General features: G+C 36.1%; 1 protein-coding gene across 1 annotated transcript in view; it reads left to right on the plus strand.

Annotated features, from left to right (window-relative positions):
• The first annotated feature begins 318 nt into the window (after positions 1-318).
• The window catches only part of LOC145788541 (uncharacterized), a 70,366-nt gene continuing 50,485 nt past the window's right edge, over positions 319-20,199 (plus strand). The window contains exons 1-17 of the mRNA XM_082600302.1: positions 319-418; positions 2,429-2,500; positions 9,205-9,360; positions 9,591-9,650; positions 10,239-10,330; positions 10,584-10,720; positions 11,038-11,167; positions 12,162-12,341; positions 12,434-12,524; positions 12,960-13,166; positions 13,543-13,663; positions 13,973-14,135; positions 14,446-14,577; positions 15,015-15,110; positions 16,587-16,718; positions 16,971-17,037; positions 17,571-17,675. Coding sequence (XP_082456428.1) covers positions 394-418; positions 2,429-2,500; positions 9,205-9,360; positions 9,591-9,650; positions 10,239-10,330; positions 10,584-10,720; positions 11,038-11,167; positions 12,162-12,341; positions 12,434-12,524; positions 12,960-13,166; positions 13,543-13,663; positions 13,973-14,135; positions 14,446-14,577; positions 15,015-15,110; positions 16,587-16,718; positions 16,971-17,037; positions 17,571-17,675 — 1,966 coding nt within the window. The 5' untranslated portion in view covers positions 319-393. The remainder of the gene's footprint in view (positions 419-2,428; positions 2,501-9,204; positions 9,361-9,590; positions 9,651-10,238; positions 10,331-10,583; positions 10,721-11,037; positions 11,168-12,161; positions 12,342-12,433; positions 12,525-12,959; positions 13,167-13,542; positions 13,664-13,972; positions 14,136-14,445; positions 14,578-15,014; positions 15,111-16,586; positions 16,719-16,970; positions 17,038-17,570; positions 17,676-20,199) is intronic.

The raw sequence follows: 20,199 nt of genomic DNA on the forward strand, positions 1-20,199 counted from the left end.
AATATATACTATAGCTTAATCCTTTATTTTTTCTTGTAATACGCCTACAGCAAAGCATTTTATGAAAGTGCTCCACATGTGTTCTTGTAAAATGACCAAGCTCTATCTCGAAGTCAATGAGAGCCTTTCAACAAAGTTCAAGCGTTACTCTTACCATAATGTGTGTGGAGTTGTTAAAGGGAAGGTTAAATTTAAACACAAGCAGACCAGAAAATGCTTGATTTTATTAGCTGTTTATGGATTACAGTTTTTTCTATTTTTTCGATTAAAACCTTTCTAACAACTAAGTGATTTGCATTACTGCATGTTGATCTCGGAAACACAGAAAAGGTCACACGAGGGAGTCAAAACATGAACTAAGGTGACTTGGTCATCAATTTTATTTCAGCACCAATGGAACGAATTATCACAAATGAAGGTAGCTTTTAACTGTTGTATACAAAGTTCTGAGCTTTTTCTATTTTGAACTAACGACTTTTCGACATGTTTTAACGTTTTGATGCACAGACTGAAGTTAAAACTTTTGCAAAATAGCGAATTCGATGAGAAGTTCTGATTCTTATTTCTTTGTCGGAGATTCAACAGTTACTTCAGACTTGGTTTATTAAATACCTTGCCCACCCCTGCCAATTTTTTGTAGTTCCGCTTCTGGCAAAGAGCGAAAACAGTGCGTCTTTTGTAAAATATTTTAGATTTTCATAACATTGCACTTTCTCACAGTTAATTTATTAGGTCTCCTCTATGTACTCAACCAAACATGTGCAACCGGCGCCCGCGTGCCGCACTGCGGCGCGCCAAGTTGTTCTCCGCGGCCCTCGTGGTACTCAGAATATTACTGAAATTGTATTCTGTAGTATACTAGCTATCATTATATCTCATTGTTTCCAGCATTGGCGTAAAATCGGATTGAGGAAGGCCAGCAACAAATCGTAACATGTTTGTAAATTGCACCTAATGTTCACATCAAGAGCAAATTTTCGCGCGCTATGTAATATTGCGCTGAAGCTTTGTGATACATTAATGCTGCCTTGCAATTTTACAATGCAAGTTTAGCACTTAGAAGTGCATTGAACAGTATTACCAACCTTGTGGTTTTTCCGTAAACTTGGGCTTTTATTTTTTTTTAGTTTTGCTATGCTATGCGTTTTGTTTTGCTATTGTCAATGTTCTTCCATTTTTCATTTTTTTCTTGTTTTCATGATAATAATAGTTGCGTGAAAACCGGGAGCGCAGTAAGTAGACTAAGTGAGCTCACTAAATCCCCGGTGAAAACACGTCACAGTATTGCTGACCAGCTCAGTGGCCGAATGGTTTCGCTTTTGCCTCTAGTGCTGATAGATCTTAGCTTGATTCTAGGTCGGATCACACCGAACAGTTTAAAGACGGTTACCGATTGTGTTTTTTCTTGCATGACGCAATGAGAATAAGTCGGGCAACAATGTGATGACATCGTAAACCTGATGTAGAATTAAAAATGAGCCCTGTAGTTAAAAGATTTTAGCTGTTGTAGAGCTACAATAAATAAAACCATAGCATTATTATTATTAAAGTATTGCTATTGCAGTGCAGAGAGCATGGCATTATTGTTTTAGGAAAGTTTTCTGGTCTTTGAGAATAAAAATTGTAATGACAAAACAAGGCGTAGATAAAACATTTTCTTAAGGCGAAGACCTGCAGCTTGTTCATTTGTGTAGACGTCGCTATAGATTATCTTACATTACAATAGTTCATACACGTGAAAATGACGTTGGTAAAATGTTTTTCAAAGATCATTTTTTGAATTTGCCAAAAACCACCAATTTCTTTTGATCTGCGTATTTTAGGCTTGTTTTTTCAGATTTACTTGCTAGTTTTTACGCAATAACTTACTTTCATAAGAAGATAAATCTAAATTTTCTTTTAAAAAAGTTGATGCTGCCGCGTTATCACTCGAAGTTTCGTATTTAACCCGCTATTAAAATAGCTTGCACATGCCTGTACTGTACAGTCAATAGAACAAGCAATATCCTTGCTATGGCTTACTGTGGTAGGCTTTGTTGAACGGAATTGCAAAAAAGAGTGGTGCCTCAATGTTAAAAAGTTTATTATTATCAAGAAAATTTACATTGTCATTAGCTGAATAAATATAATTTAAAAATTCACTTTAAATAAGCTTTTTGGCCAGAAAATGCAACTATACTTCATAATAATTTCTTCCAATATACCCCCTCAATTTGATCATCTCTTTAATTTGAACAAAAATAAGCGATAAGATCAAATAAAAACCTTTTAACAGAAGAAACTCTGGACTTTGTGACCTAGTGACGCAACTTTCCAGTTTTACATAAATAATTTAATTCAATAAGCACACAGACATTTATGAGGTAAAAAAACAAGTGGTCGAAAGTCGGAAAGCTGTGTTACGATGACAGATAATGTTTTGTTTCAGATCTACATGATTCGCCATCTTCACAATGTCATGAAGATGAACTACAGTCGGATGCAGCTAATACTTTACAAGGTCAGTTATGTAGTAATTATCGTTGCACTTATCGGCCTTGAAAAACATTTAACCGTAGACTTGTGGTACATTATACATCAGCCATCAGCATGTAACCACTCCAGCTTAACAGTACAAAGCTGGCATCATAGATCTGAGATCACGCAATTGATGGTGGGAGCGTGCTATGGTCTGTCAGATTTTAACAACTGCTTGTATCAATCAGGCTGTAGAAAAGCGTTCTTTTCTGTAATGGGGTTTGGTTTATGTATTAGTACTGCAGATTAAAAGTTGCTTGGCCTTCAAAGATGCTATCAGTGAATATGCTATTGGTTGTGGGTTTCAAAACAAACAGAATGGAAATTACGATATAGGTAGCGCCTACAACTTTTTTTACATACAACTTAGAACTTTTCTGTTTTTGTGCATGTTTAAAATTAGGTTTAAACACCTTATGAATCTTGTATGAAGTAGTTTCTTCAAGTAAAATGCTATTTCTCGTGTTAAAGTATTTTGAAAGAAAATTTTGCAACTTGCGGAAAGACGATAATAATCGTTTCTAGCACTGGTGAACTAGCTTGATGAACACCCAAACTTTTCAGTATCCAGTTTAATTAGAAAGACGATAATATACTTTTCTAAACTGCTGCCTCACCAAAGTTTGAAACTACCTTTTTACAAGGAATTTTCGACTCATTTTCGCATAACTTAATGAAATACACCCTAAAGCAAATTTGTAAATATGGCCTACTTTTCATCATTTCATATATATCTTTATTTTTGTGCTATTTATAGGTACTTTTCAGCACGCTTTCAAACTCCTTACCAGGATTCTAACAATAATTTGTTTTAATGCCACACCTTCAAGAAGACTACTTAGTTCAAATTGATTTTAAATCTTGAAATAGCCGTTTAAATGAAACAAAAGCAGTGTTGATAGGGGATCAAGGGATACGTTTTAACACAGGTCCAAAATCTTTACATCAGGCCTGCTAAGAAAATCATATCGCATTTTGTGTACAATGTTATTTTTTTTAAAAGTATCATGTCTGTATTTGGAACTGGGTTAAAATTATCTTTTCAACGGCCATACGCGGCAATCACTGTTCTAAATAGGACTGCTCTTTGAAGTTTTATGGAGGCTAACTGGGTTGTAAGTCCACAACAAAACGTGCAACAGATGGGGAATAATAATAAATTTCGGTATAGGAACTTAAACACGCCAAACTTCTTTAAAAAAGTCCATTTTTATCCAGAAAACTTTTGTAAACTTTCAACATTGCTATGCAATAAAAGTTTCAACTTAACTAAATTTTTAACTTATTTATAATTAGTGCTGTTCCGAAATAAGTATTTCGAATCTAAAAAAACAAATTCTGTATCTTGATATCGTTTCGCTTGACTTTATTTTGAATTTCTGGCCAAAGAATTTTCTTCTCTTTGCTTGGTGACACATGGAAATGTGTTTTGTTGCTAACCCAAAGTAAAATCCTCCTACGAAAAAAACATATGACAATTTAAATTGAGCCATATTCTTAAAAAAGTATAAGTTATTACATTTACAGTACAAATTAATAAATGAACTCGTAATAAATAAATGCATTGCAAATTTACAATTTGAAAATTAGAGCCTTACAACTTAAAAAAGCAAAAGCTTTTCTATTTTTTTGCAAAGTCTTGCCCTGGGCCCTCCGCCTACGTGATCACGGTGAAGAGTAGACCCCCGTCAGGTAAGTATGAGTTGGTGGCCTGTCAGTATCTGTCTTCTAAAGCCGTGATTCTTTTCGGCTTTGCTCCGTTGTGGTTGTGTGCCTTAAGCTTTTCTAAAAATTACAACGCATTTTAGCACTGCTCTCCATTCAGCGGCACCTAGTAGATGAAATGATTCGCCGGCAACAACATTTCAACAATCCAAAACTTCACTCTGCCAATTTCGTTAACCGGAGTTGCCGGACCTGCGTCAAGAGCCTCTACAAGTATGCGAAACTACCAGGAATAACCTATCAAGGCTTTGTCAGTCCAAGGATAAATATTCAAAAACCAATCAACCAACGTTTGAAATAAAATGGAACAGCAAAATTTCTTTGTCTTATTTTTAAGTTACTTTTTTTGAAAATAATTTTATTTTGGTTGATTATATTGGACTATATTTTTATGGACTATAAATTATTTTCACCTTGTTTCGAATTAATTACGAATAACCCAAGCAGCGATTAATTTTATTTTCAGAGATAAATCATTTAAGTAAAATTATTTAAATCATTTAATTATTTAATTAAAAGAGTAATTGGCTAGAAAGTAAAAATACTGAAAAAGTAAAGAGTTAGATCAGGTTCGTTTGTTTTGTTTAAGACAAGCAACTAACAAAAGAATCTGGTCAAGAATAAAACGGACGCAGCCCACCATGACCTCGGACACAACATCTTTTGATTAAAAGCCCAGCGTAGCTTCGTCACACCATACTCACCAAACATCAACTTTGTCATTTAATCATTATAATTTTCTTTGTAAAATAATTAGATTGACGCTGTCATAACCTTTCATCGTTTGGTTAGCATTGACATGGTTGGACACGCATGATTGGTTTTGTTGGAAGCTGTCAGTCACTCAGAACGTTTTTGACTTAATCACTGTGTGATCGATTAATGCTATGATTAATAAACATTGCAATGTTCATTTCCAATAACCAGACATTAAAATCAATGCGGTTAATTTTTTTCGCTACAGATTTCCTATACATTTTTTTGAAATGCATTTTCTGAGACCAGATGTGACAGAAATCGATCGAGAAATAATTTGTGTTGTCACGGAACAATTAGTCTTTTGAATTTTACCATCTATCGTCGAATCCGTCATGTGATCTCAGCTTTCTCCTTTCCAGTTTCCAATATATTTTCCTACACGTCTTGTAATTCACGTTAGCTTCATTTTATTTCTGACCAACAAAGCGAACATTATACATTGCCTTGCAGTAACATTGCAGGAGTCTAAAAAAATGAAACAGAAGAGCACGTCTTGTAATGCAAAAAAATGTTTAAGCCAATTCAATCATGTTTAAGTAGATATTGATTTATATCATTAAGGGTCATTTTTATTCAAGCCGAAAAATCGATATCAAGTGTAATAGAGCAGAAACCAAACTGTCAGGGAGCTGGGTGGTTAAATGACCTCTCTGACCTGCTTAACGTAAAACGCAGACTCTTGTTAGGCTGCACTTCGACTCAAAAAACAAACTACTTTGCAATGACGTTTCTGCATATTTATCCTGTCAACATGTGCATGTGTGCGCCCTATATTAGACAAGACCAAGCATCTATGTCGGGAGTGAAATTCACTTTAAATCGCAGCTGAAGCTCAAAAACTAATTTTTCAAATACATCAAAGAGATTTAAAGCCTCCTCATCAGGATTAAACTTCCAAAGAAGCTTTGCGGGTTAGCTGGTAAATGATCCATCGATTAATTCAGCGTTTTGCCTGAAAAACTGAAGCTTCACCCCAAATGAGCATCAAGGAATATTAAACTATTGTGTCTTTGTTTTTTTCAATACAAACGTTTTTTGCATCACTTTGTGTATAGCCGAGTGGTGAGAACCTTTGTGCAACGCTCGAAAGGGCGTGAGATCGATACCGCTTACGAGCATGCTGTTATGTCCTCGGCAGAACACTTGAAGATATTCACAAAGATTCGCTTCCTTGTCTTCCCGTTCACTAAATCTAAATCGTCAACCACCGGGCGCAAGCCTGATTACAGTGCAGGATTAAGGTGGATGCTATTGATGCTGCAGCATTAGGCCCATTCCTGAAATAGGCCCAGACGAAAACAGACGTGAATTTTCCGGACGCTGAACAGTTTTCCTTTGCCTAATTAACCCACAAATAATTCTTATTATGAAATTTGTAGTCCGACTTTCGCACGCCTAGGCACAGTGTTACGCCTAGGCACGTAAGATAAAGCAAGATTTTGGCATAGACTACTTATTTAAGATGAAAAATTATAACACTTTTCGAGCTGTTTCAGGGCCCTTCATTACTTCAGCCGCAGATAAGATGCACGGCTTTATTAACTCTTCCCCAATCGTGTATGCTTTTTTTGGTTTTAACTATTCGTAGAGAAACTAGATAGGATTCATGAAGAAAGGATTTTTCGGTAGTCGTCATCTTTTCATTTGCTTTTTTTAATCGTTCATATCAGAGAATATTCGTCCAAAATATTCAAGTGGCTTGCCTTCAAGATTGTTGTGCTTTGAATGAAAGTGACGAACAACTTTAGAAGGTTTCATAACGTCATTTGGCAGAATTTGGGAGCACACCAAACATTAGGGCCGTGACGATTGTTCACTACCCGGATTTTCACTACCCGCCATTTTCCTATTCTGAAGGAAAATGGCTTGGATGTTACTAACTGCAGAGGCCAGTCGTATGACAATGCGTCAAACATGTCAGGACGGTACAACGGTGTCCAGGCAATTGTGAAGCGAGAATGTAAATATGCTGCTTTTATTCCATGCTGCAACCACAGTTTAAACCTGGTAGGAGACCAGGCTGTTAATAGCTGCGCTGGCTGTACCAGGTTTTTTCATTTTGTCAATGGACTATACGTTTTCCTGTCTGAATCGACATATCGCTGGCAGAAACTGAAGAATCGCTGCACATTAACGCTCAAAGGTTTGTCTGGAACCCGATGGTGTGAACGTGCAGATGCTGTCAAAGCGCTAGTAGAAGGGTGGAAGAGCATTCAAGAAGTCCTGGATGAGCTTGCGGCAGATAAGGAGCAGAAGGCCGATACGAGAAACCAGGCCGACGGATTTTCGCGCAGGATGGACGAACTTGAGACAGCAGTTATGGCGACTGCCTGGAACGATATCCTATGCCGTCTCAACAGTACGAGCATTAGCCTCCAAGACCCTACAGTCAGTCTGAATACGGCAACTAGTTTATTGGCATCACTGGTCGACACGATTCAATTTGCACGGGACAGATTTGACGTGTATGAGCAGATGGCGATCGAAAAGGTTCCTCACGGCGAATACAAGGCTGAAGAACGTCGAGGCCGTAAGCGAAAGCGAATGCCTGATGAAGGAGCTGCAAACGAAGAAAACCTCACCCCTAGGGAAACATTCAAAACCCATATATATCTGGTCATGATCGACAGACTGTTAGCTGAACTGGAAAAGCGAATGAAGGCGTATGAGGATATATCTACAACATTCGGATTTCTTTCGGAGCTAACGTCATTGAGCATAAAGCAGATCGAGAATAAAGCTCAAAATCTCGTTTCCTCGTATCCAGATGACTTGGAAGACACGCTGGTGGCTGAGCTCATACAGTTTGCTGCATTTATGCGCACCCAGAAATCGGTGAGTGTGAACGAGTCAGCAGAGCTTACCATGTACAAGCTTTTGTCGTCGTTGAACCTTTCTCAAACATTTCCAAACGTCGAGATTGCTTTGCGCATCTATCTGTGCTTGATGGTGTCTAATGCCTCCGGCGAGCGGAGCTTCTCAAAACTGGGAATAGTCAAAGGAGAGCTGCGGTCCTCGATGAGGGAGGAAAGGCTAAACATGCTGGCGCTTATGAGCATTGAACATGAGGTGCTGAGCAGCCTTGACTGCACTGACATGATCGAAGATTTCGCGCTTGCTAAGGCTCGAAAAACAGTAGTATAAGTAAGCAGCACTAGCGCAGCATTGACAATATGCCAACGTTAAGTTGATCTGGATTAGCCTTTTCTTCATTAACTCCGCTTTTCAGGCAATATTGGTATTGAATTGTGTTGGTGTTACATAGCCTGATGTTACTCTCGAGTTTTTACGATAACACGTCGTTATTATTGTTCATGTTCATTAAAATTTGGCTGACTGCGTCGAAAGCAATAAAGGCTCTTTGGTCGGTCTGATTACGCGTGTACGGTGGAGTCAGAGTGTCGAATGCATATGTACCAATGCCTAGAAAAAATAGGCCTGTTTTTGCGCTGCAGCATCAGGCCCAGTTTCGTCTTAATCCGGCCCTGAGCCTGAACATGAAGTTATATGCAAATTACGTTTTTTTAAACACAATATCATGTTTTATCTTAAATAATACTTGACTTTGAATATTGTTGAACAACAATCAAAAGCACCATGTGAAATACCTATTAGTTATGATTATATGTGAAGAAACAGATAAAAGAAATGTGGCCATTTTTTATTGAATTTATTAAAATGAAAGGGGTTATTTCTTAGAAGCAAATCGTTTTGAATGATGATCTATATAGCTTCACCACGTCATGGTAAAATCTCACCAAGTATCATGGCACCGCACTGCGGTGTCAGTTCCAATCGGGGGGATTGTGTAATGCTGCGGTGAAAACTACAGCACATGTCAATCAAATCAAACAGAAACAAATTACCACCAGCTATTTGCTGCGTGAATAACAACACAAGCTTTGGAAGTTGTTGGTTTAATCCAAGCTTTGAACATTCGGCTTTGACTTTACAAGACACTTTTAATTACTTGCCAGAAAGAGGTCAGAAAAATTGACTTCCTTGTTTTTGCATTCAGTTTGCAAATAAATGTTTCGAAACCGTCATCATCATCAGGGAACCAACTGAGTCGATGTCAGACATAGCTTTTCGCTTTTTGAGGTTATGAAACTTACATAGGCTACTACAGCATGGTGGTATTTTAACCGTGTTATCAATGTACGTTACCTCATCAGACCCAAATCAACGGATTTCTTTTTGCAGCGGAAAAATGCGTTCAAGAGATGAAAAATGGTGCCAATTTTCTTGTTTCATTCGACTCTAAGAAAGGTTTTAAGAAGATCTGGTATTATCTTGATGCAAAGGAAAAGGAGTTAAAAACAAAATCCAAAGAGAAAAAACGAAAAGGATCTATTTCAAGTAATTAAAAATTATGTTGTTTCTTTGAATTTGTGATTATTAAACCAAGTGATATAAAAAATAAATGCTGAATAAATTAGGCTACTCCAGAAATAAAGATGTCATAGTTTTTCAACGGACGATGATGAAGTAATTTTGACGCGTACAATATTTGTATTTATAAATAAAATGATTTGCGTTCTTCTGATGACTGTACAAGGTTATCACCTGATTTTGAGAATGATACGCAGCTTTTATTTTGGACGTTACGCCAGTCAGCAGGACTGACTTCATCAAGGGAGCTGAAACAGGTAGCGTAGTGCTTACTGTACCTGTTTCATCCCCCTTGATGAAGTCAGTGGGGCTGATTGAAGAAATGTCTGAATTAAAAGCTGTGTAGCCTATCATTCTGAAAATCAGGTGGTAACCTAATATAGTCACCAGAAGAAAGCGAGTCATTTTATGTATCAAATACCTGGTGAACAGTCTTTTTCTGTATTTACATTTTTATTTGTTGATAGAAAATTGTACGTTCTATACATTATTTATTCTACAATGCAAAAAAGAAAACAAACAATACAAATTTTTTGCACACTTTCAAACTAAAGTTTTTTGAGTGATAGCCTGCAAAACATAATAACTTGGAATAGTCCGAATAGTTCATGGGATTGCACAAATTGTTAAAAGTTGCAAAAAGGTGAAACATCTCAAAAATTATACCAAACTCTTAAAGAAATTCATATTTTGTGTTGTCCGATTGATTTGTCCTATCGTATGCACGACAGTTATGATTGTAAGTTAGATAATTGTAAGTTTTAGTGATGGGAAAAACTATAACAATTAATGGTCTATGCATGACAGAGATCGAGTGATCGCAAGCATTCGTTTCTTTATTTTAGTTTTTATTTCTTCAATTGAGGATATCAGAGATGAAAATCAGCTGGAAAATCTTGGAGAAAATTGTTGCTTCAGCATTGCTTGTAGGGAAACGGTGAGGAAATGTTTTATTAGCTTCACGTTAAAAAAATGAAAACTGATTCTATTGAGTTCAAGAACTGCATTCATGGCTATTCTCGTCTAAAACCACTAGCAAATCTGTCAATTTTTATATTGATTCATCAGTAAAAAAACGACTGATTTGTTGTTTGAGATACTGATAAGGCTATTTTTACAATGTTTGAATAAACGTAGCTTTTTTTATTTAATTAAATGGTCCATATTCCAATTCCATTGCTTTATTACAGCGCCAACGTATCTTTTTTATGACGGAGTGTTGTCGCACTGCCCGTGTTTGGTTGACGGGAATACAGCATCTTATAATTTGTAGCAAGCCTAGTATAGAAAATTCAACACCGATCCCAACAAACATATCAAAAGAAAGGTGGGTACTTGTTAGTAATCTTTACTTGAATCCCTTCGACAGAGTGCAGAACTATATCTTGTGTTTTGTCATTGAGTAACGCCATATGACATCATTAGGCGTAAATAAACGATTTGGCAGTAATTGTTACTACATTATTTTCAGTTTTTTGATGTTCTGTCAGTGTGACAAAATGGTTCCCTGTGACTAGATTTTATTGCTTTTACAAAGAATGTGACGACCACTTCATAGCGACATACTCTGTAGCCTACAATGTACTATTACAAGCTAATACAATCATGTGTAGTGGTATTTGTTGATGTGTTTTTGTTTTACAGTTGGATTCGGCACACTTTTTACCAGGCTGATAAAAACGGTGATGGAAAATTGAATTTTGATGAAATTTTGTCGCTGTTAAGAAAACTTAATATCAACCTATCAAAGAGTAACGCAAAAAAATTGTTCAAGGTAAAAAAAATTGTCCTTTTAAAAACCTAAAAGAAAACTTTCTAGCTTACCGCTTTATGCACAATCTACACAAAAGTTATGTGACATTCATGTGGAATGAACATTTTAAGTCTTCTTGCAATTTGCATTTTGCAATCCATCGTAGGTGGAATTTGACATTTTAGAAATCTACAAGTTGCTGAAGAAAGCTAAAACGTAAAACTTGGATATTTGACTTTGATAAAATGATGATGAACAAACTCATTACGTTTCAGCATTTTGTACTTCGAAATGTCTGCGATTCTTCTGCATCGTCGCATTTTGGTTTTGCAACATCGTAATTGGTGTCGTACAAATGTTGGCTTATGTTTTATGGTTTTGTGCCATGAATTGAAGCATGTGTTAGTTGATCATATTCTACATTGTTTTGGATAGAGCTTGACATATATCGTGCATCATAAGCTGTATGTAAGTAACTTATATTTCGTTTATAACTGTTGTTTTCTTTTTAATGCATGCTAGATGCTATTGTGTGTGATGTGTTTTATTTGTCGTTCATTTTATTGTGACGTATATTTTCTCAGACAATGGATGTTAATCTGTTCTCGGTGTCGTTCAGACAATGGTTGCAGGTGAATGTTTACTTTGCAGTTGAAGGATTAGGTCCAGAGAATAGGTTTAACATTTCAATTAAGTTGGTTTAACTTTAAAGAATTAACTTGAAAGTTATAACCATTTTGCAAAAAAATGTGAATGAATCTATGAAACTGTTTAGAAATTTTGCAGTTAATCTGCAACGAAAAGAAGATCTGCGTAGTTTTTAATTGCTGATAAAATTAAAGTTGTCGACTAACCAAGACAACGAGTTTTTGAAGTCCAATGTTTTTCTGGTTGAAAATCAAAAAAAAGACCTGTAGCATTTTCCCAATACGTGGTATGAAATGTGTCATATACCAAGCATTACTTTGCAAAAACTACTTGCTTTTAAATTTGATGACAAAGTTATAAATTTCAGGAAGCAGACTCAACAATTGAAGATTGTGATGGGTATCTAGTGTTCGATGAATTCATAAATTTCTACCGCAAGGTGGCAGTGCGGAAGGAGCTCGTCTCACTGATTGCCAAATTGTCAGAGAACAAGAATGTGATGGCTGTTCCGCAATTGCTCACGTTCTTACACACAGAACAAGAAATGGTGAGGCATTTTTATTATTTTGCTTAAGACTTCTTAATTACAAAATCCATAAAAATTCTTCATCTTATAATTTTTACTGATTTTGATTTCAGACTGATGTCTCAGAAGATTTCTGTCGGAAATTAATCTTGGAATACGAACCGGATGATGCAAACAAAGAAAAATGTCAGTTTGGAGCTGAAGGTATCACTAATTAAGTTTAAACAAGCAATTGAAGATCTGAAAGTATGAATTCATTACCTGCTTGTATTGCACTTTTAATGGATATTTAATTTATCAAAAATATCAACCCGGTCCGCAAGCAAACAAAGAGATACGTTTCAATTTTGATAATTAAGACATTCTTTGGTGAAACTTTACACATAGTTTTACTATAGAGTAGACTATGTATGATGACAAAGTATCAGTATATGGAATAATTGATCGTCGGCATTTTATAACTTTCAACATAGAACCTAACAAGTAGTTTTGAGAGTTTGAGTCAGTGGTTGAAGTCCCTCACCAGTACGCCGATGTACAGTAAAACCAATAAGCCTCTGCAGAGGTTTTCTCAGTATCAGAATGAAAGTTTTTTTGTTTAATTTTTGCGAAAATTTTGACGCCTGCTAAAACTTTTAGGGTTTGCAAACTTTCTTGTCAGCTCCCATTCTGACATTATTGACCAACATCAATTGAAAAACCAACCAGAGAATATGACGAAACCTCTCTCCAACTATTTTATCAACTCTTCCCACAACACCTACCTTGAAGGCGATCAGTTGACAAGCCAAAGCTCGTGTGTAGAGTACATCAAGGCTCTCAAGGACGGCTGTAGATGCGTGGAGTGTGAGTTTACTTTCTGCTAGTGCTGATAGCCGTAGAGCTGTTCCTACAAATTGCTTGCAATGCAATGGCGAAAATGACGTCCTTTTTGTTTCACTACAATTCCGTGACGCCAGGGCAAGTTAAAACAAAATATCCAGACGCTGCTCTGTGTTAAAGATGTCCGGAATGATTTCTTTCATAGGAACTTATTATAACGTAATGACAATGAAATAAGTTCCTCATTCCTTCTTTGGTGTAAATTAAAAGAGTCAGAATAGCATCTTTAGCTAGCATCCTAAAACATACTCAACATCAACTAATGATAGATAATACTGTAGGGCGTAGGCTAAGTTAAAGTTTTGTTAATGCCTAATACTTCCTATCTGTTTCTTTTTAGTGGATTGCTGGGATGGCCCAACAGGAGAACCAATTATTCACCATGGCTACACGTTTACATCCAAAATATTGTTTTGTGATGTTATAAAAGTTATCAATCAACATGCGTTCACTGATAACCCGTAAGTTTACTGTCAAAAAAAGATGTAAGAATAATTCACGCATTGATTGGCAACTGAAGTGGTATTGTCTAGTAAACTTGCATTGAAAACGTAGATGTGCTTTTCTAACAATAAGAAGCATCTGACATCTGACATCATCTTAGATGTCAAGTCACCAAGACACAACTTTAATATTTTTGAAATGGCATACAGCAGGTTCGCTGCTCCATCACTGCGTGTTAAGATAACTTCTATTTAAATCTTGGTCGTGCTGTTACTAGTACTGCGTCCTCTCTTTTCCTTTTTCATCAAAGTTTTGACTTTTGGCAGATATCCTGTCATTTTATCGATTGAAAACCACTGTGGGCTTGAACAACAGCGACGTATGGCGGAAATAATGAAAGAAATATTCGGAGACAAATTAAACGTCGAATCTGATGACGTACAAACTCTTCCTTCCCCAGATCTCCTTAAAAAAAAAATACTGATAAAGGTAAAGATATAAATAATTATAAAATAAATAAACACATCTAAACAGTTACGAGAAATAAGTTAAAAGAAAGGGAGAAACGTTTTGACTTCAAAATGAGGTAAGCCTAGGACCCAACATTAAAAAAAATGAAGGTAAGTAATTATTTGTTTAAAAGCATCAACTGTGGCACAAACAAGGAAGGGAAATAAAAAATAGACTCATCACCGAAGGAAACCACGCTTTCCATAGCATTGCCTTCAACACATAAAAAATAACCAATCTTTTTTGTTATGGAATTACACAATGGAATTAACAAACGCCATTTTCTCAGTGCAAGAAACTATCCAAAAGTATTGATCCCAACACAATGGAAGGAGAGGTGAGCACCGAAAATAGCGAGGAAGAATACGAAAGTGAAGAAACGTCTAAAAATAAAGACAGCCTTTGCCTTGACACTTCAAAAGCAAGTTTGCTTAAAATTTGGGAAATGTAACTTTAGGATGCTGTAGATATGAAAATACAGAATTCAAAGTTTGATTTATTTTGATATTCTAACTAATAGTTAATCACTCTTGTTCCAATGACCGCACAAGAATTTACTTGAACTAATTAACTTTAGTAGGCTAAGTGGTGTACTAACGTATCAGGGTTAGCAATAAAATTATCATACTATCATACTAAAATAGCAGTACCATCATTACTAAGTTGACTTTTTTCTGTGTATTGCTTTATATAGTAAATTGGTTGTTCAAATCAATTTTGAGCAGCATAATAGCGCTCATCCTCAGAGACAATACTATTGAATGTAAATTTTAAAAGCTGTGTAAAAAAAATGATTATTTGATAAACATCCTACATCCCACTCACCTGTTAAATGGTGGAAAACTTTTTTGTTTGCAGAAAGAAGTTGCTTCACCTCGTTTCAAATGGCCTGCAATTATAAGAAGATCTTTAAGAAAGAATGTTTTAAAGTCATCATTAGTCAAAGGGGAAGAAGTAAGTAGGTTCCAACACAGTGTAACAATATACCACACTGCTTTGGTAATCTACGCGTACATGCTGCAGAAAAAACTCAATATCTAAAAAAGCTGGGAGCTTTACACTTTAAGTGCTCAAACGAACGAATGATTCACCACTTTCTTAAAGGATGTTGCATTTTATTGTTGCATCCGTTGGAATGGTTAAGCCCAAGGTTTGTTTTAAAAAGAAGCAAACATAAGTGAAATGAATCCACTGACCACATTTTCAACTGAAATGGCGTGTTTTTTTGCAAGAAATGTCAAAATTGGAACTTAGTTTCTAGGATAAGCTTACTAGACGCTGTTTAAGATACGTGAATGACATTTCTTGCATCATTAAAATTTCTCCTGACAATGGTTTTCATGAGTATCAAGCACCATCTCCTTTTTATTTTTATTTACAAACGGATGGATGTGTAAAATACTTTATTTACTTGCCACAACAGCAATCATAACCATTAAGAACTTTCTCTGATTAACGAGTGGTCGGAATACATGTAGATATTCACGTTTAACATTTTGAGATAGTTTTGCTTAATTACATTAAAAGAACGAGGCTATCATATTTGACATTAGATGTATGGTAAACAGTTTTCTTCGACTTTTGGTCTTGACATTTACACGTAACAATGGTAAAATGTATTTAAGCACAAGAAAGGCTTTGTTCAGACAGCAAACACTGTCTTTGTTATGTCAATTCAACATCACAAGTTGTTGAAATTTTTCAATTATAATATTTAGAAACTGATATTACTTTTTCCATAAACAAACGTAGCAGCACCACAACATTTAACATTATAACAAACAAAAATAAAATAGCAAACGTTTTCAACGGTGCATATATTATTCCTTTTCAAGCCATTAAACAAAGAATAATTTTACATGGTACAAGAAATACTAGAGAAACATACAGCATAACAACAAAAATATAGTTTAATCTAAGCATTGAAAAACTACTTATTCTGCTCACATACAAAATGATTACGTAGCACGACGGGTCAAGTACTTGATAGAGGAAAAGCTAAGTTCTGAGGAGAATTTTCCTCATCAAATACTTGACCCTTTGTAGTGCGTAATGATCGCTATTTTTTTTTTTATTGGATAAAGTTAAATGTTGCGGTGTTGCTCAGCTATGTTAGTTTATGATTAAAAAAAGTAACCTGTCATATTGCTTTATCCATTGCGTAATGTAGGCTGCGTGGCTCACGAGTAACTGCGTGCTAATTGACGCTGGAAACTCTGTGCAAACTGTCGCTTAGGATAACACTTGACAGTACACTTGGTGGACACGCAGATTGACTTTCTTTGCTTCCATCTGGTTTAATTCCTAACTACCACTCTTAAAACTTGACTCCATGCACAACCGCATAGTTCAGTATAGGAATGTTCGATGAGACAAATATTTCTCTGTAGACAACACTTATTGCAATTTTTTTGTGATTCCGCTTTGCAGGGTCGGAGCAGATCTTTAGATACATCTAGGTCGGAGACTTTACTTCCTGCTGCAAGAGCTTCTTCCTCAATTGACGTAACATCATCAAAACCACATTGTTCCCGAAGGAGAAAAATGTCTTTTGCAAAAAGTGTAAGATAAGCTTTCAGCGTGAATTTCTTGTTGTTTTGATACTCGACAGATCAGAGAATAACTAAGTTATAAAGCAATGGTTCTTATGGTTACCAATTACTAACGTTTGCGGTCAAGGTGTCAATGTCTGAAGTTAATGAGCGTTTTCTGTATTGCTGGCTGCTGTTAACGTGCACCTGACATGAGTGTGGTTGTCAGGTTGGACTATATGCTCGTGGTTTATAAAGAGAATAAAGTTTGGTATTCTTTTAGTGGACAATGAGAAAACGATATAACTCTTCTAGCAAAACTTCCAGCAACTCTCCTGTGAATGGGGAAGGTAAGAAATGTTTTGATCATTCAAACGTCAATTGTGATGTTTAGTTCTAGATTATTATCAGTAGAATTTCAAGAAATAACTTAGACCATATGTGTGAAAAAGCCATCATAAAAATTGTGCTGATCTTTCAGATATTTTGTCACCGCATTGCCTAACTTTTATTGGTAATCTGTGACCTTTTAGTTAATGCATTACAAAAATGTTTAAATATTTTGCATAAAGAAATTACCTGATATCATATTATGGAGGGCCATATGCAAACAAAATTCAGAAATAGTATAATCAGAATAAGCAAGAAACGTAACTAACAGTGCCTTTTTATCCGTTTGAGGGATGGGCCTATTTCTTGGACTCTGAAGAGTTAAAAAATGTCTGTATTTTCGCAAAAATTGAATTGACATTGCATTAAAGACACATACTTGACCACAGTTTCAACACTCTAGAAACGTTACGGGCTGCTCGTTACTTTGACAATCGCATAAATTTATACTGATTTTATTGACGTGATTTTGTTCTCCTTTGCAAAGGTGAAGATCAGAAGAGCATAAGACAGCGCCGTGTCCTCTCACGTCACCTATCGGATTTGGTAGTCTTCACAAGATCGATTGAATTCCCAGGTTTTGACGCTATCTCTGAAGGTGACTGTTGCTACTTGTTTAAGTGATGCAAACTAAACTAACACCAAAACCTAGATGTATACTTTTCATAGACGTATATCACTATTGACAGTTGTTCTATGTTTTGAATTATTAATGTGCGACTGCAAGACAGTCAGTAGCCTAAACTGAAATGATCTCCGTGGTAAAACTAATTGATCTACCAGATATCCGGCATTTGTAATATGTCACGTGCCATACTTTAAGTTGCTTTGTAAAGATAGAAAAAAGCTAAATATTCAACCAGTCTTTTTTAATCATGCGGGGGGAAATTTTAATAAAAAAAACAGAGCTCAAAATCAAAAAAAAAATTCATGGTTTAGAAAACGTTTCGAAGATTAAGTACTGATTTCACATAGTCTGAGATAACGCACGTTTAGCTTTCGAAACGTATATAGAGCCAGTACATTGAACTGTTTTTTTTTTTATTCAGCTTGTTTTGAGTCACCAATAAAGCGGTGTTTTTCGTGTCGTGTAACTGATAAATTTAGAAAATTAAAGGGGTTTTCCTTTTCCATTATGAAAAAAGGGTAGGCAAGTTAACACATTTTCCCAATTAATTAACTGGTCTTAATCATATAGACCACAAAAGTTAATCTACATACAGCAAAGATCATCTACGCATACAAGCAATTAAGGCAAAGAAGTCATCACCTGGCATCTGCACGTCACGCCTGCATTACATCAACAAGATGCTGTTCGTGTAAAAAGCTCGTGATTGATTGTGACACGCAGCCAGATACGCAGTGTGCTGAGCTTTATTGCAGAAACTTTCCATTGTTGTTTTGCACAGATTGGTTGTTTTTTCCTTTTTTGCACGAGACAAAAAAAAATGTTAACTACAGTGTGGAATGGATTCGCACTTCAACCAAAAGAACAACCACAAAAACTATTGTTTAGAACCTGATCAATAGTATGGCGTCTGACGCTTCATGAAGCCGAGTTCTAAGTTAAAATTATGTAACTACCATCACTTCACGCGCAGACGATATCAAACATAACTTGCCTTGTACAGAAACTATGCAAGATGTACCTGCCAGAAAACATTCGTTGCTGACAATATTTTACGACACACCTTGTAGGCTATATGATGTGTTTTTGGATCTCTGCTACAGTTTAGTTCTTTTCACCGACTTTAAGTTTGCCTGCAATTTTGCATGTTTATTACGTACATGTCAACAATGTCCATTCGTTGTCGCAGTGGCTTTTTTTCCTAGCTTCAAACAAAAAACAATCAATACAACGCTTGACGTCTTAGCTGCGATTAGCCATGGACTCCCACGCATCCACAAAAGAAGTTATAATCTTGAGCCTTTGTTTGGCAACTTGCACAGTTTTTTTTATTTATTTTACTTTTTTTTTGTCGTATCCAGGCTTACACCTGGTGGTTGAAGATTTAGATTAAGTGGACGTGAAGGTAAGGGAGCCAATCTTCATGTCCACCTTCAGGCATGCCTTTAAGTGTCCTGTTAAAGACACAGCCACATGCTCTTGAGCGGTGTCGAACCGGCGCCCTTTCGATTGCCGTTCCAGGGCTCGCACCACTCGGCTATGCAGCCGACACTTTTTTGTTTAAATTAGCTCAAAAACTCACCTTCACAAATAGTGCACAACCGTCCGGTGGCGTGTGTCCTTGCCCTTATTGCATTGATTCAATGCACACCGACGTTAAATTAATGAAAATAAATGCTAGTTTGTTAGTTGGTAAATACCTAAAGAACGGTTGTGTTCGCAGCAACATTGCAGAAAGAGCAAAAGCATGCCAATTTGACGAATGGTATGAAATACCACGAGGAAGAGGTGGTTTTTAAAACGTTCAATACAATTTACTTTGTGACAAACAAAGTTATGTTTGTATAATTGTGTGTACTTAGCTGCTACCACTTGTTATCTGAGATGAATAAAAAATGGAGCTGAAAAAACATTTGTCAAAAATTTCAACTCACTTTTCACTATAAAAGATGATAGACTACAATTGCCTTTCCTACGGGCAATAACGTTGAGAGAGAAGTCGGGAGGATATTTTTAGGCCAGGATCTGGGATGATTTTAAAAGTTTCTTGATTTGGGACCCGAGAATCTTACTGGTACCGGGCCCAAATTATCCTTTCAATGGGTAAAATCAGTCGTTTCTTGCTATTTTTATTTGCTCTTGCAACCGAATTTATTTTACACAAATATGGTCGAAAGAGACACTTCGTAAATCGTCCAGTGAAATGGCTCAGTTTTCAAAATGCACCAAACCATATAAGGATCAAATTTGGCCAAAACATGTTTTGTTTTGAGCAGTAAGACCAGTTAAGCACCTATCAATCGTCTCAGTCGTAAAGTGTCATTTCCGGCTCATGCTCTTGAATCGCAGCTACTTGCCTTCATGACATTTGAAACTGTATATTGATGACGTGGACCAGCTTGGTGACGAAGTTATTTAAGGTCATCGAAGTTACTTCTTAGTGCAGATCTTCTGCAAAATGTAGTTGGCCACAAACCAAATTCAAGACCAAGCT

Source organism: Aplidium turbinatum, chromosome 2 (assembly GCF_918807975.1).
Source record: "Aplidium turbinatum chromosome 2, kaAplTurb1.1, whole genome shotgun sequence".
NCBI lineage: Eukaryota > Metazoa > Chordata > Ascidiacea > Aplousobranchia > Polyclinidae > Aplidium > Aplidium turbinatum.